The following is a 16,167-nucleotide window of genomic DNA, read 5'->3' on the forward strand; positions in this document are numbered from 1 at the left end:
AATGAAGAGAGAATGATGAACAAATGTGGCAAAATGTTAATAATGGATGAATCTGGGTGAAGAGTGTATGAGAGTTCCTCAGATCCTTCTTACAACTTTTCTGTAAGTTAAAAATATCTAAATAAAAACTTTAAAAAATAAGAACTTGATTATGTTAGAAACAAATACATAAATACTCAAAGTATTTCAAAAAGGTAGTCAATATCAATTATCTAGGATAAAGAAAAATATTCAATAATACAATTTAAATAAAAAATAATAACTTATTACTGCCACAGAAAGAAACCTTTGACCTGTCACAACCTGTATTTACTTTCCTTTGATCTAATTTTTGGTATTCAATTTTCTTTTACTATATTAGGACATATCCCAAAAATGCCATTACACAGTATTATCCAAGAGAATTATCAGAGGAGGAAAAAGAGACATTTGGACAATCAAAATCTTTGAGTGACTTTCTTAACAACACATCTATAAGGTAAGAATTGTATATTAAATTTTTGAAATAAAACATAAAATGCATATGTGTACCTATAATGATAGGTCTTAAAAAGCAACTCAGTCCATGGTGTCTAGGTAGAGAGTACGAATGTGTATGAGCATGTGACACACTCTCAGTCTTTCCTTTCTATTGCCAGGCCACGTCCTAGACCCTCCAAGCTAGGGGCATACCAGTGTTCGCCTGGGAGATGTATACCGTTGAGTGTGTGAGGATGTTTTCCTAATGGCAAATTAACATCTATTTTCCATGGTTCTTTTATTTAAGTCTTTGTTCTCCACTCTCTACCCCTTCTTAGTGTCATAACTTGTGTGTGATCACAAAGCTGAGGATGAGGGGCATGTGGAGGATGAGCGTGACCATGATGTTTTTTGTAAATATCACCGAATTTAATTCGGATGTGCCTTTGTACATCTTATCCCTTCCCCCTAATTCCTGCGTCGCTGCCACTCTTACTGAATCTGAGAGAGAGGTGTCTTCAGGAACCCACCGCCCCACACTGTTACTAGGACCCTGGGGTTTCTAAATCAGAGAAGAACTGGACAAGGTCTCATCAAGTTGACATCAGCGTTCAGAAAAGTGGGGCTAGTGGTGGACAGGTTTGCCAGTTGTACCCTATAGGTTGGTTTCTATTTCTTTCCAAAATTAAAAATTTGTTGGTCAAGGTCATACATAGCCCATATTAAGTTTTTTAAAATTATTTTTAAGAAAACACCATTAATTCTTTGAGACTTTTAAATATCCTGAAAATTCCAACTCTCAAAAGTTGTTACCTATGTCTGGGGGGAATCTGGTTCAAAAATTCACCTGTGATGCAAAGAGAGTGCATGAAACTATATAAAATGCTTTAGATAGATAGATAGATAGATAGATAGATAGATGATAGATAGATAGATAGATAGATAGATAGATAGATAGATAGATAGATAGTGTTAGGTTTACTCTGGGTCCCAGCTTCTTGTGAAGTTCATTAAAACGTGGAACAAAGAAAGATCGATGTTCCATCAATACCTGATGACTAACAGCTGTTCAACAGGCTGTCCCCTGCTGACCCATCATTCACTTTAGCTAGCTGGCCTGCTATTTCCCTGTGCCAGCTGGCAGAATGACTATGGAACCAAAGCTAAGGAGAGCGGAGGGAACACAACGGTTTTTAACAAAGAGCCAGAAACCCAGAGGCAGAAACACAGTCTCTCCTCACAGGACTTCAGTATTAGTTGGTCTCTGGAGAAGACATTAAACATGCAGAAAAACTATACATCTCATGGCAAGGGTAGGGGACACACTACAAGGCAGAATTCCATGAAACCTCCAGAAATGCCAGAGGTTCAATGTTTTAAAAACAGGGTTGCAGTTTTGTAGACTCTGCTGGTTGATTAGGGGAAATGAAAAGCAGGTGAGTTTACTTCAGACTTTGAAGCAAGCCTTATGTTCTTGTCTGTTCAGTGACAAAATTAAATGCATTTCTGCTTAGGCTATGAAACTAAGCAACAAAAACAAAAAACCAGAGTGCATTAACTATTTGCCACTCATTTACAGGAAGCATGCTATAGCTTTTCCTATGGGACAATGAGAAAGAAACAAGAAAACCTACAGTTTCTGTTTCCCCATATCAAAATTTAGTCCTTAAAATTTTTCCTGGTAAGAATATTAAAAATGAGAAGTGTATGTACAATCCATTTCAAAGCCATAGAAGGCCTATAGCCAATTCTTAATTATCCACATGGTGTATTATCTTTAGACCTGGGTTTTTGTTCTTCCCTTTCAGTTGCCATGCTTACAGAGAGAGGAACAGTAAACAGCTTTATAATTCCCTCTCTGAGAAGTGGGAAAAAGAAGATGGAACTGTAAGAAAAAGAGGAAATTTGGTACAGGAATTATAATAGCACCCGTCAAGAATAAATAAACCCATGAAAATATTACCGCCATGTTTCCCACTCTAAAACTGTTCAAGGTTTATTCAATTTTTTAAAAGTTAATATAAGCCTGGTTTTGACCTGGAAAGAGTGCCCTTTTAGAAATGAGTTCTTTCTTAAAGAATTTTATCCATAAAGAACCTAAAGGAAGCAGTATTTGCTAAAGAAGGAAATGAAAAGAAAGAAGAGAGAACTTCAAGGGATTCTCAAAGCAACTAAGAAACATTCGTTTTTGAGTTAAAAAAAAAAAAATACTTAACCGGGGCGCCTGGGTGGTTCAGTTGGTTAAGCGTCTGACTCTTGAGTCCAGCTCAGGTCACGATCTCAGGATCCTGGGATGGAGCCCGAAGTCAGTCTCCATGCTCAGCTCCGAGTCTGCTGGAGACTCTCTCCCTCTCCACCTCCCTCTGCTCCCACCTCCCCTGCTCTTACATCCTATTTCTCTCTCTAAAATAATAAACAATAAAATCTTTAAAAAAAAAAAGTACTCACAGGCTCTAACTCAGACAGCGGTTTTGCCAGCTTCCACTTCATCACCCTCAGAAACTGGGGTGCAGGGAAATCAAGAAACAGGAAACCAGAGAAAAGGTGCAGTCTTCACTTCTCCCTCGTGAATTAGTTCCCAGTTCAGGCCGAGAGGGAAGAATCAGGAAATCAGATTAAAGGCCCTGGCTTTAGCTTGTCTCTTGGGAATTTCTTTCTCATTTAGGCTGAAACAGAAAAAAACAAGATTTTGAAAATGCTAACAAATGCTTCTACTTGCAGCTCCAGGCTGTGAACGTAGCTAGCCCTCGCGGGTGTTTAAACGTGCATATGAGCCACCTGGGGACCTTGTCAACGTGCAGACTCTGACTCCACTAGGCTCGGGTGGAGTCTGTGAAGGCATTTTTAGCAAACTCCAGGTCATGATGGTGCTGGGGGCCCGCGCAGCGCACTTTAAGTAGCAAGGTCCTAGTTTGGAAGATAAAGTTCAAGAAGAATTTAAACCAAGAGTATCCACTTAAACAGTGAATGGTAGTGGTAATTCTTAACAACAGAGGTACTAAAGGTCACCCTGTTTAATTACATTCTTAGGAGTATCTATTATAATATTTTGGGTTTATATTTAATTGTCTAAGTAAAGGAGGTTTGGCTTTTTTTTTTATTGTTTTAGGAAATTCATAGTCAAGAACTGCTCTTTCAGCTTACCACACCTAAAAAACCAAGCTATTTGAACTCTTAATCATTAGGGTAAAACATTGGGTGACATCCTAATTGTGGGAAAGCTCCAGAGGCCTTGTGAGTGAGTGAGCTGAGCTTTCAAGCCAAAGTATATACAGGGGCAATAAATATGACAGAAATTACAGTACCTGTTCTTCGGTTTTGTTTTTTGTCTGTTTATGGTACTGCTTCTTTCAAGAACGTACCTCATTTTCATATCATAAGCAAGTGACTGAGTAATGGTGGAATTAGTTGGTCAAACTCACAGAAAACAGTTATAACATCTAAAAAACACTATTTATACACAAACATACACACACAACTACTTGAAGGCTCAGGAGAGTGACCAGAAGTTAGCGGAAACTGGAGGGGAGAAGGACGAGATTTGCAAGTCTGCAGTGTTTTCCTATAATGATTGCCTAATCCATAGGAGGCTCAGCTGACAGAAACCTGCAGCCTTACAGGTCTGTGGGGGCAGAATAACCAAACAGTCAAGGGAAAGTCCTGGAAGGAAGGGAGCCCCAGATAAGCCAAGACCCCAGATCTACATAAAAATCTAATCAGATCCTAGGCTGTAGACTAAAGCGCTCATTTTTAGGGGAAACTCTAGGGGAGTCCTGAACAACCAGCATCTAGAAGCTGAAAACTGAACAGAGATCTCAGCTATCGTTCTATACAGAGGAGATAGAATTTGGAGTTTGAGTCCAGCCAAGTTAACTGCATTATAGAACAAATTTTACTTTTCAGAGGGACAAAAGAGAATCCAGGTATCTACAACATATCATTTATAACGACTAGTTTCATTGAATATGTAAAGTCACTAACCATGTAAAGAAGCAGGAAAATGGGATTCTTGGAGTCTTCCGGATACCAACTCTGGTACCAAATGAGAGTTTTTTTTTCCCCTCTCAACACCAAATACCTTTCTTTCCCAACACCAATTCTCTAACTGTCAGATGCTATGTGGAGTAAGTGCAGACCCCACAAGTTAAGGGGCTTAGTCTCACAAACCAGCCCCAGCTTCAGACGCCAGTCTCAAGTCCCAGGGCAGCTATGCTTTGGACTGACCAGCTATAAATCAGTTTGATAATTCTCCAGAATGACTCATTTAACTCAGGAAAGCGCTTTCCTTACTATTACCCGTTCATTGTAAAGGATACAACTCAGGAGCAGCCAAATGGAAGAGATGCAGAGGACAAGTGATTGGGGGTAGGAGGTTGGGGGAGACATTCCAGCCTCCAGCACCTTCGAGTACTCACCAACTTGAGAGCTCCTGTAGTAACTTTTAGGACAGGAGCCTGTCAAGTCAGGGCCGTAGGGACTAAGAGATAAGCCTAGCACTCAGATTGTTTTTGAAAGGGCAATATTGCCTTCTTAGCAGGATAATTCTTAATTGTAGGGATTGTATCATGCATTGCAGGTTTAGTAATAGAATTGAAGACATTAGCACCTCCCTGCAGGGAGCTCCAGCGGGAAGACAGCCTGTGAAAGGAGTCCTGCAGGAGGCAGAGCGGGGCAGGCCCCGTGTCCCTGCAGCTGCCAGCTTGGTCATGGGCCTGGGAGAGCACAGCCTTGGCCTGGAAGCCCAGGCAGATCACGAAGGTGCTCCAGGCCATCAGCTAACAGCCTCCTGGCACTAGAAGTTCTCAGTAGCTCACAGCCGTGCGGTTTTTTTCTCTTAAGTCATTTATTTCACATGGGGGCAATCGCCAGTTACCAAATATAATTGAGAACATTTTTTCCTTTCCATATAAATGAAGTAGGAGGAGATGCGGAAAGACATATCACTGAATAGTAAAATCCAACATCTTGTGTTTGCTTTTTTTTTTTAAACAAAACAGTGTTGAAATCGCCCTGCAGCAAAATGAAATCATGAACACATTTATTGATGACTGGAAGTGTCTGGCAGAAGAAGAAAGCACTTTTGGAGACAAAACCGATACCCACCTGAAAGAGTACCAGTCCTTTACCGACCTCCATACCCTAACGGAGAAGATGGTTACCTCCGTCTCCTGGCATCCGACCATCTATGGTGAGACGAACACGACTGCGGTTCTCTTTTGTGATGGCCCAGAAAGAGTCTGTTGCTTTTCTAGTAAAATCCAAACTAGCTCACTTTCTCAGTTGCAATAAGACCACTCCCAGCTGCTAAGTGCACCTTTGGAGCACTTTCGACACCCTGTGGTCCTGTGTTCTCCCAGCACCTCACTGTGGTCTCTACAAGGACAGAAGCAGAGCTCAAGCCGGGGAGGTGACCGGCTCAGGTCACCCAGCCCGAACAGTGCTGAATCTGGATTTGCCTCAACCTGTTGGGATTCCCAAGGCTAGCTCCATTCCCCCCCGCCGCCCTGCCCCCTTAGTGGACAAGAGAGGAAACGCACCTCCCAGAAATCACTCATCAGCCAAGGGAGGGGAGGACCCGGTGCAGGTGGAACCACATGCAGGTGGAACAAAGAAAAAGTTTCTTTCCCTCTTTTTTCCTCCTCCTCTCCCCCACACTGGCCCTTTTCTCACACACACACACACACACACACACACACACAATTCGTATTAAATCTTTTTTTTTTTTTAAAGATTTTTATTTATTTGACAGAAAGAGACAGTGAGAGAGGGAACACAAGCAGAGGGAGTGGAAGAGGGAGAAGCAGGCTCCCAGCAGAGCAGGGAGTCCGATGCGGGGCTGGATCCCAGGACCCTGGAATCATGACCTGAGCCAAAGGCAGACACTTAATGACTGAGCCACCCAGGCTCCCCTGTACTAAATCTTTGAAGTCCACTGTTCATTTTATATTAACAGTACATCTCAGTTTGGACCGACCACATTTCAAGTGCTAAATAAGCAACATGTGGCTACTGGCTACCGTATTACACAGTAGAACTCTAGAACTCTTGGTCTCTTATTGAATACATTTATTCAAGTTTCATCAAAATGGAAATGAATAGTGACTATGTTGAGAAGCAAAACCTAAAAACATTTCTCTATGTATAGTTGCTGCAGATTTTAACTTCTAATTGTGTTTCAATCAGGCCTAATAGCTGTGTCCGTGGCCGTACGACTCTCCCTTGAAGAGAGAGTCCACTTTTCTGGTAAATTATTGCTGCAACCATCACTGATTCTTTTCTGGAGTTTCTCTGATCCCATACATCCTCAGGTAATTAAGGAGAGTTGTCCATGTAGTCTAAATACTATGTTCACATTTATCTTTAGCAGTTTTAATTGCAAACTACTTTATAACCACTTAACATAGTAAGTGCTTATAAAGGTAGGCTTTATTCGATTCAGAATTTGTCATCAATTTTGAGCAAAACTGAAGTTTACACTTAGTTTATTGAAAAGGTTTGTTGAACAAATCAACATGTTATTTTCAAAAATGATTTTAAGAGCACTGTTTAACCAATTTCAAAAAGCAAACTCTTTGGGGGGCTTATTTAAATACTATTTGTTCAAATGCAAATAGATTTTAACTCTCATGAATTTCCTCAGTTCTGAGGATCACCAGTAGGTGACAGTAATGAGTACAGATGCCTGTGTGGGAAACAATGGGGAGGGGTGGGGACTTTGGCCCTGGAGATTGGACTGTCCATCTGTGGAGAAACTACTCTGCAGCTCTCTTGTTGCCAGGTGGTCTTACTTGGTTTAAAGAATCCAGATCCAAATTTTTTAGTGAAATCTCCCAATTTTTAAATAGTTCAACTAAAACCAAACCAACCAGTCAACAAACACACAATTCAAATAAAACAAGGCTGGGTTTGCCCCACACGGTTCTATTTCTATCACTTGCTCAAAAAGAGTTTTGCTTAGGGGGAGGGTGCTTTACAGTGCTTTAAGTTTTTTTTAAATGTACTTAAATATAATATTTTGTTTCTATAAAGATTGTATAACAAAGGCTTTCCCTAATTAAAACCCTACCCTTCCCTTCTACCTTCTTCTCTAATTCATCTGAATTCAGGCAGTTTTACTATAATATATTCTAGTACTTTAATTACTATAGACCTAGAAATTAAAATGACAGATCTCTAGTTCTTTCTTGTCAGCCTAATTACCACAAAAAATGGTAGGTAGGGGTTTTCTAATATTTTTCTAGTGGACTAGGATTACTCTCCAGTCAACATCATGGAAGTGTGGCTGAACTTTCACACAAATTAGGAAGAGGAGAAAAGGACCCTCTCCTCTATTTTGAAGAATAGCTTTAAAAACACAAGCAAATAATTTCTTAAGGAAATAATGTAAATGATTTCTTTTGTCTTTGTTCTATCAAAACTATAGGAGAATTTTTTTTTAATTTATTTTAAAAGTAGAAGTTTCTCTAGAAGCCACAGAGTATCAGATAAACAAAGATGATTCCCTCCAATACTAGTCTGAAACTCTAGCTCAGTGGTGACAAACCAATGGCCTCTGGGACCCATATTTTTGATGGCAATATTTAAGGAAGAACAGTAACCATGCATGTATTTTGCTTTGTGCTAACACATTAGAACAGGTGCCAAATATGATTAATATACCCATTCCTTCACACTGGTATATTCTTTGCAGGGCTTCCTTCTTACCCTCCATTACTTGAGTTTGTTCACTCTCTGGGTCCTGTATTATTTTAAAATTTGAGATATTATCACGGCAATACCTCTATCTTTTCTCATTCAACACATTTTCTTTTTGAGTGCTCACTCTCTGCCGAGCTAGCTAGACAGCAGGGAACAAAACAGACAAGTATCTTGTCCTCAGAGAACGTACCTTCACACTTCTCAGAAACACTAAACATAATCTTTTTGTTTATAAAAAATTATAACATCTCCCAGCAATGACCCATGGAGGGTGGAGGAAGGGGAGATCTGGGCCCCTTGAGAACATACCTCTCTCATCCACATAGCCAATGTTCACCAAATTCAATGTTCACGCCATCCACAGGTGTTATTCTGGGAATGGACTCTATGTCCACGTTTCTTATAGACATCTGTAAAATTCAACTTTTGACTGTCTTAATATTATTTTCTCCCTATGATCTTAATAGGTTTTCTCATTCTCTCTTGAATTTGGGGGGTTTACTTTAGTTAATGCTGGAGAGCCCAGATGACATCTTTTGCTTCAAGTTCTGTCCAAGTGATCCTAATATTATTGCTGGAGGCTGCATAAATGGACAGGTAATTACGGATTTTTTCCAGCATTTATTTAGACAACATTCTGTAATATATTTTGATTGGTAGTTTTTCTTAAACTTAAGGATTCAATTTGGCAGAAGGAAAGTATGCCAATTGTGTGCCAAGAACTGGGGTATATAGATGTGTTAGACATCAGGACTCGAGGTGTCCACAGGGCGATCTAGTATTAACTTGAACAAATCTGAGTCAAATCTGTTTGTATTCATGGAATAGAGCTGCGAATTGTACAAGATTCCACAGAAGAACAAAAAACACAAGCATTAATACCTCTTGGTCGAGAGTCCTCTTCTGACGTTTCTCTAGGGGTAGGAGTTAGGGGATGATCCAGAACTTGAACAGAAATTCACTGGGAAAAGGTACATATATTACTGAATTTATATACATATAATTTGATACCATATTTGTTTTCTTCTTTTCTTTTTTAAGTTATCTAATTTATATGAAATTTAGATCCTGTCCTCCAATAGCTTGTTTCTCTAATAAAGTGAAACAAAAATCTTAAAGCTGTTTTATCATCAGAATTTAAATTCACTGTGACCCAGTGAGCTTGACCATTAACAGTAAATGGTCTTTTTTTTTTTTTAAAGATTTTATTTATTTATTTGACAGAGATAGAGACAGCCAGCGAGAGAGGGAACACAAGCAGGGGGAGTAGGAGAGGAAGAAGCAGGCTCATAGCAGAGGAGCCTGATGTGGGGCTCGATCCCACAATGCCGGGACCATGCCCTGAGCCGAAGGCAGACGCTTTAACCTCTGTGCCACCAGGCACCCCAGTAAATGGTCTTTTTATGTGTGGCTAGGAAAACTTCCTTGTGATTGAAAATGTAAGTGTCTACATTGGAGATGCCTGGGTGGCTCGGTCAGTTGAGCGTCTGACTTATGGTTTCAGCTCAGGTCATGATCTCAGGGTAGTGGGATTGAGCCCCATATGGTGCTCCACGCTCAGCCGGGAGTCTGATTGAGATCCTCTCCCTCTCCCCCTTGCTCCTCCCCTACACACACTTTCTCTCTTAAATAAATAAATGCATACATTTTAAAAAAAAATAAATGTCTACACCATCCACGACCATTTATCCAGAACCAAAACAACAAGAAAAACAATTTTCCCCCTCAGTTTTGTTCAACAATAACTGGTGGTCATAATAATGACCCAGAGCTTATCCTCCAAGCCCAGCAAATACTGAAATGCTTTTTGTTACTCATTACAAAGGTGATACAACTTTAAGAATATTTTAGAAAAGAGGTGCCTGGCTGGTTCAGACAAAGAGCAAGCAACTCTTGATCTCAGGGTTGTGAGTTCAAGTCCCATGCTGGGTTGTAGAGATTATGTAAATAAATGAATAAATAAATAAATAAAAACTTTAAAAAATATTTTAGAAAAGCAAATGATGAAAATAAAATCACTCACAATTCTGTAATCCTGACATTTTGTTAACATTTCTGTGTGTTGAAATGACTTCCAATCATTGAAAATTAATCTAATTTAGTGTTGAATATTCTAGTTTATTCTCATTTTTCCAAAAATGACCATTCATGTATAGGCAAACTTGGAGTTGGCTAGAATATTCAATTAAGTAAAAATCACCATTTTCTAGACTTTTTGGACAACTGTACTACTTCTGGACGCAAGGCAAAGCAGCTCTCCCCACAGTCATAGCACATTCCCAAAGCAGAGGAAATTGCATACGGTTTACCCTGGAGTTAAAAAAAAAAAAAAAAAAAGACTAGTCTTTATTAACATAAGCACAAGCACAAAAATCAAAGTGCTAAAAATACTTTTATAGAGAAGAAAACATTCTTTGTCATGTTAGCTCTAAACATTGCTGACTTGCTATTAGTAGGCTAAGTGTGATTATCCTTCAAGGTGATTGATTCATCGGAGTGCATGCCAATACCAATAGGTTTTAAAAAAATCTTTAAGACCCAGTGAGCTATTTCCTGAAAATATGTTGTAATGACCTTTATTTCTGTTTTAGATTGTCATGTGGGATATCACTGCGCACGCAGATCGCATAGAAAACATCAAGACAGGCGGTAGTAGAAGAAAGAAAGTCACGCTCAAGGTTAGCTTTTTATAACTTTTCATTTGCAAGTTTCTTCAGTTCAGGGGTTTATCAAAAAGTACATAATGGAACTGCCAAGCTACACAAAGACTCAAGGGGTGGCGGGAGTATTATTTCCCACACCTTCACATCCGTTTGTGGACATGTTCTGAATTGCTTTTATGTAGGCCCTTGATTTTAAAAAAATCCATAAAACAAGTCGCATGACCTACCTGAAGATGTTATTTTTGTTGTTGTTTTTAAATAAAATAAAGGGCCCGAGTGACTTGCCTAAGGTGATATCATGGAAAGAGCATGGGACAGAAGGGTCATGTATGTAGGCTCTGGACTGTAGTCCTGTGAGTTTGGACATGTCTTCTCACCCCAGCAAGCATCAGTTTTTTCATGTGTAGAATGAAGGGGTTACAATCCTTTCTGATAATCGTATACTATGATTTGGTGAAGCTGTGGATGCTGCCAAGAGGGTTGAGGAAAGATTCCTCAGCTCCTGACACAGTACTCACCCACCATATTGCACACCTCAATCCCCAGTTCTTCAACCTGAACACCAATGGGCCTTCATCAAGACACAGTGAGCATGCAGGAAACACTCCTTTAAAAATGGCATCTCATTGGGGCGCCTGGGTGGCTCAGTCGTTAAGCGTCTGCCTTCGGCTCAGGGCATGATCCCAGAGTCCTGGGATCAAGCCCCACATCAGGCTCCTCCGCTGGGAGCCTGCTTCTTCCTCTCCCGCTCCCCCTGCCTGTGTTCCCTCTCTTGCTGGCTGTCTCTCTAAAAAAAAAAAAGAAAAAAAAATGGGATCTCATTGATTCTTTAGAGAGTGGATCTTGTTAAGTTTAGAGATGAAAACTTAGACTACATTGAAGGGAAAGTGCATAATCTTATTACCTAAATGTATTGCATAATCTTATTACCTAAATACATGATACATTTATACACTAGTTTCAATGTTTTTCTTTGAACTAGTATTTCTCCAAGTTATTAATTCTAACTGGAATAATGAGTAAAGTATGAATTCACTCATTAGCTCTCTGAAATTATAACATAACTTTCTTTTGACATTTTTCCAGCCTATGTTTCTCCTTGAACCAGACAGTAATAAAGAAGCAATGTACATCAGACATTGTGCAGTTTCCTCAATAGAAAATGGTCATAAGAAAGTAATTACAGATATACATTGGCTGCCTGACACATTTGAGGTGAGTCTCAATGGTTTCATAATTTTCTCCTGCTGGATTGTACATTTCGGGAGATTTTATTGAAAGAGCATGTTTCAAGTCAACAATTCATTTCCATTTAAATCATAAAATAACTAGGAACCAGGGCATCAAACAGTTGTGTCAGTGTTGCCTGGCCAATATCTGACTTGGGGATGAGAATAAGGCTAATGTTTCAACTTCAATGGCTTATAAACCACTAAAAAAAGGTAGGTGGTGTCAACAATGATATAATACAATAGTGGAGAAGGTAATAGTTTGATATGTAAAAATATAGTGCAAATATTTTACACCCTCAGCCTCTGTGGATTTAAAATTTATGATTTCAGCTAGTTGAAGCAAGCAACTCTGAAGATCTGTGACATATAGTAATGTGTTATTTTGTCGAGGCAATTTTGAGTTGAATGCACCGTGAGGCTGGTCGGCGAAAACTAGTCATGCAGTGGATGAGTCCAGCTGAGCGCTTAGCATCTGCAATGTAGTTTGGCTTTGTAGTTCTGTACCTGACTCACTAAGTCTGCTGTTAGTGAATTTGGAAACTGGAAAGCTCCCCAAATATTTGCCTCAAGGACACTGAGGGTCGACTGTGTACCTTGAGAATATCAAAGAATATTATGAAAAGGTAAAGTTATAAAAGGTATTTCAACATATTCAAATGGGCTATGCAAAGCAACAATACTTTTAAAAGTTATAATGGACCAAAACAAATAGCCCAGACAGTTTCTGTTACCTCTAAGAGTTTAATATAGGTAACTCTCTGCTCCAACTTCATCTCAGCTCACACCATACACACAAATTAATTCAGATGATTATATATTTGAATAAAAATAACAAATCACAGGAAAAATATAATAAAAACCAAAATAGAATACCATTGAATGTCATATTTCTGGATTGGAGATAGTTTCTAAGCTAATTAATGTTGAAAGAAATTCAAAACATCCACATGTAAATTTCTAAATTAACAAAGAGCAAACAACAAAATGGAGGAAAATATTGGTCAAAAATATGGTAAATATAAGATTTCCAGTAAATAAAACATATACTGAAAAACAATTATTAGATAAACGTGAAAATCATTCAGGCTTTCTAATATCAAAGACATTAATAATAAAGCAACAATAATATACTATTTTGGACCATTTAATTTTTAAATAAAAATTTAATAAATAATAATACCCTGTGTTTTAAAGGATGCAGTGGTGGAACCAGTAAATTCTAACACTGCTGGTTCCAACATACAACTTTTGGAATACAATTAGTCAGTTCTTAAATCATCCAAATTTTCAACTTTTTGAACAGTAATTCAAATTTTGGGAATTCATATTAAGAAATAATCCAGTTTGTGCCTCAAGATACAACATTATAAGCACATCTTAACAAATTATGTCAAAATGTATTCATGAAAAAATACTGGAAAAAATACAGGTAGAATTATATTTCATATTAAAACCTCCTATTTTCTGGGCAGAAGACATGAACAGACACTTCTCCAAAGATGACATACGAATGGCTAAGAGACACATGAAAAGATGCTCAACATCACTAGCCATCAGGGAACCACAATGAGATACCACCTTAAACCAGTTAGAATGGCAACAATTAACAAGACAGGAAACAACAAATGTTGGAGAGGATGTGGAGAAAGGGTATCCCTCTTACACTGTTGGTGGGAATGCAAGCTGGTAAGGCCACTCTGGAAAATAGTATGGATGTTCCTCAAGATGTTAAAAATAGAGATACCCTACAACCCAGCAATTGCACTACTAGGTATTTACCGCAAGGATACAGATGTATTGAAAAGAAGGGGCACATGCACCCCATGTTCATAGTAGCAATGTCTACCATAGCCAAACTGTGGAAGGAGCTGAGATGTCCTTCAGCAGATGAATGGATAAAGAAGATGTGGTTCATATATACAATGGAATATTATTATATGTGGAACATAAAGAATAACAAGGAGGACCACAGGGGAAGGGAGGGAAAACTGAGTGGAAGGAATCAGAGAGGGAGGCAAACCATGAAAGACTCTGGACTCTGGGAAGCAAACTGAGGGTTTTGGAAAGTGATGGGGATGGGGAGAGTTGGGGTAACCAGGTGATGGGTATTAAGGAGGGCATGTGTTGTGATGAGCACTGGGTGTTATACACAACTGATGAATCGTTGAACATTAAGTCAAAAACTAATGATGTACTATATGTTGGCTAACCGAACATAATAAAAAAATTTCTTTTGATACTGAAAAAAAACGACACTTGATTTTTTACTCTATACTTTTCTTTTTTCCCTTGGATTCACTTTATGTCTGATAAAAAAAAAATCCTTAACGATTTGTTATTTAAAAAAAAGAAAAGAAAACCTCCTATTTTCCAAATGTCCATTAATATTATTATGTTGTTGTTGTTGTGTAAATTATTAAAACATAAGCCCAGACCAAGCTCACTTCTGGGGTCTTGCACTTCATACAGCAGGAAAGGCTCAGTGGAGAGGCAACTCGGACTGTGGATTGCTTATCAGATGAGTAGAAGTTCGCAGCATTTGGGAACCAGAGAGCATTCAGGCTACTGTGGCTTTGGCCAGATTTCCAGAGTCTTAGCTCCTGGGACACCTACTGGCTTTAGCATGCAGCACCTATTGCCCTCCTCCCACCTGCTACTTTTCACCGTTTATTTGCTGCTGGAGCCCCTACCTTTGATTACTATCTTGCTCACCAGTCCTACCAGGAAGGTCGGGAATTGGGGAGTCATGTTTCCCTACTGATTCAAAAGTGGCACCTTCATAGATTGCCACAAAACCTTTCTCCTTCTTTCAAAGCTAGCTAGTTGGGGGGCGCCTGGGTGGCTCAGTCGGTTAGGCATCTGCCTTCGGCTCAGGTCATGGTCCTGGGGTCCTGGGATCAAGCCCTGCCTTGGGCTTCCTGCTCCGCTGGGAGCCTGCTTCTTCCTCTCCCACTCCCCCTGCTTGTGTTCCCTCTCTCGCTGGCTGTCTCTCTCTGTCAAATAAATAAATAAAGTCTTAAAAAAAAAAAAAGCTACCTGTTTGGAATTTGGAACTTCTAGGACCCTGAGGAGCCATTAATCTTTCTTGGACTCTTGCCTGTGCTGGGTGACTGTTGGTAATCAAAGTAACACCAAAGTAACACTAAACGTCTTCTTTACTGACCTTATCTGCTTAACAATCTCATAAAGACTCCTATGTTCTGTTCCACCATTAATAGTAAAATACAAAAGAGCCTACATTTCTAATTATAATGGATAATGAAATCATGATACACCATCTAAATATTATAAAACTGTTAAAATGACTTATGAGTACACAGGTAAGTATTCAAATTACACCCACTGAAAAATCTAAGGATAGAAATTTTTATGCATGCTAGTTAAAACTATGCAAAAATGTTTCTGTGAAAAAAGACTGGAAAAACTTATGGCAGAATTACATTTTATTTTAAAACTTATCCTCCAAATTTCTGTGATACTGTTATATTCTTTTAATAAAAATTAAAACAAAGAAGAGAATATTAAAAGAGTAAAACACTGTGAGAAAAGTCATTACTCCAGGTACACAGAACTTAACTTTTTGTGTTTTTAAAAAACAGATCAACAGACTGGGTGCTGTCTTTGAGAATCGAAATGGAATATGCTGTCAGCTTGTCACATGTTCAGCTGATTGGTATGTCTTTGTTATAGTTCTTGGGTCAATTTCAAAGTTGGAGGGGGTAGGGAGGAAAGTTTCCTCACCCTTCTACCAAGCAATACTCTGGACACCAGCTGGGCATCTCACAACTCAATTCTGACACTATCCACCAGGATTCACAGGTAAGGTTCAGTGCTACACGACTGCTCTCTTGAACACCTCCCCCCACCACAACCCACTCCCCTGCCGGCCCTGTCAGACGCCAGTCACAAACCCAAGTCAGTGCCTGTACTTCGGACTGACTGGCTGTAGATTGGAGGTTCTCAAGAGTTCCTCCTCAGGTTGGATTAATTTGCTAGAGGGGCTCACAGAACTCAGAGGAACATTTTACTTACTAGGTTACTGGCTTATTATAAAAGGATGTAACTCAGGAGGAGCCAGATGGAAGAGATGCAGAGGGCAAGGCATGGGGAAAGGT

General features: G+C 39.2%; 1 protein-coding gene across 1 annotated transcript in view; it reads left to right on the forward strand.

Moving 5' to 3' along the window:
• Positions 1-16,167, forward strand: part of DNAI3 (dynein axonemal intermediate chain 3) — a 75,928-nt gene that overhangs the window by 16,355 nt on the left and 43,406 nt on the right. Inside the window, exons 8-14 of the mRNA XM_011225218.3 lie at positions 362-478; positions 5,457-5,647; positions 6,643-6,767; positions 8,665-8,754; positions 10,749-10,835; positions 11,907-12,035; positions 15,652-15,725. Of these exons, the coding sequence (XP_011223520.1) occupies positions 362-478; positions 5,457-5,647; positions 6,643-6,767; positions 8,665-8,754; positions 10,749-10,835; positions 11,907-12,035; positions 15,652-15,725 (813 nt within the window). The remainder of the gene's footprint in view (positions 1-361; positions 479-5,456; positions 5,648-6,642; positions 6,768-8,664; positions 8,755-10,748; positions 10,836-11,906; positions 12,036-15,651; positions 15,726-16,167) is intronic.

The sequence above is a fragment of the Ailuropoda melanoleuca genome, chromosome 2 (assembly GCF_002007445.2).
Source record: "Ailuropoda melanoleuca isolate Jingjing chromosome 2, ASM200744v2, whole genome shotgun sequence".
Taxonomy (NCBI): domain Eukaryota; kingdom Metazoa; phylum Chordata; class Mammalia; order Carnivora; family Ursidae; genus Ailuropoda; species Ailuropoda melanoleuca.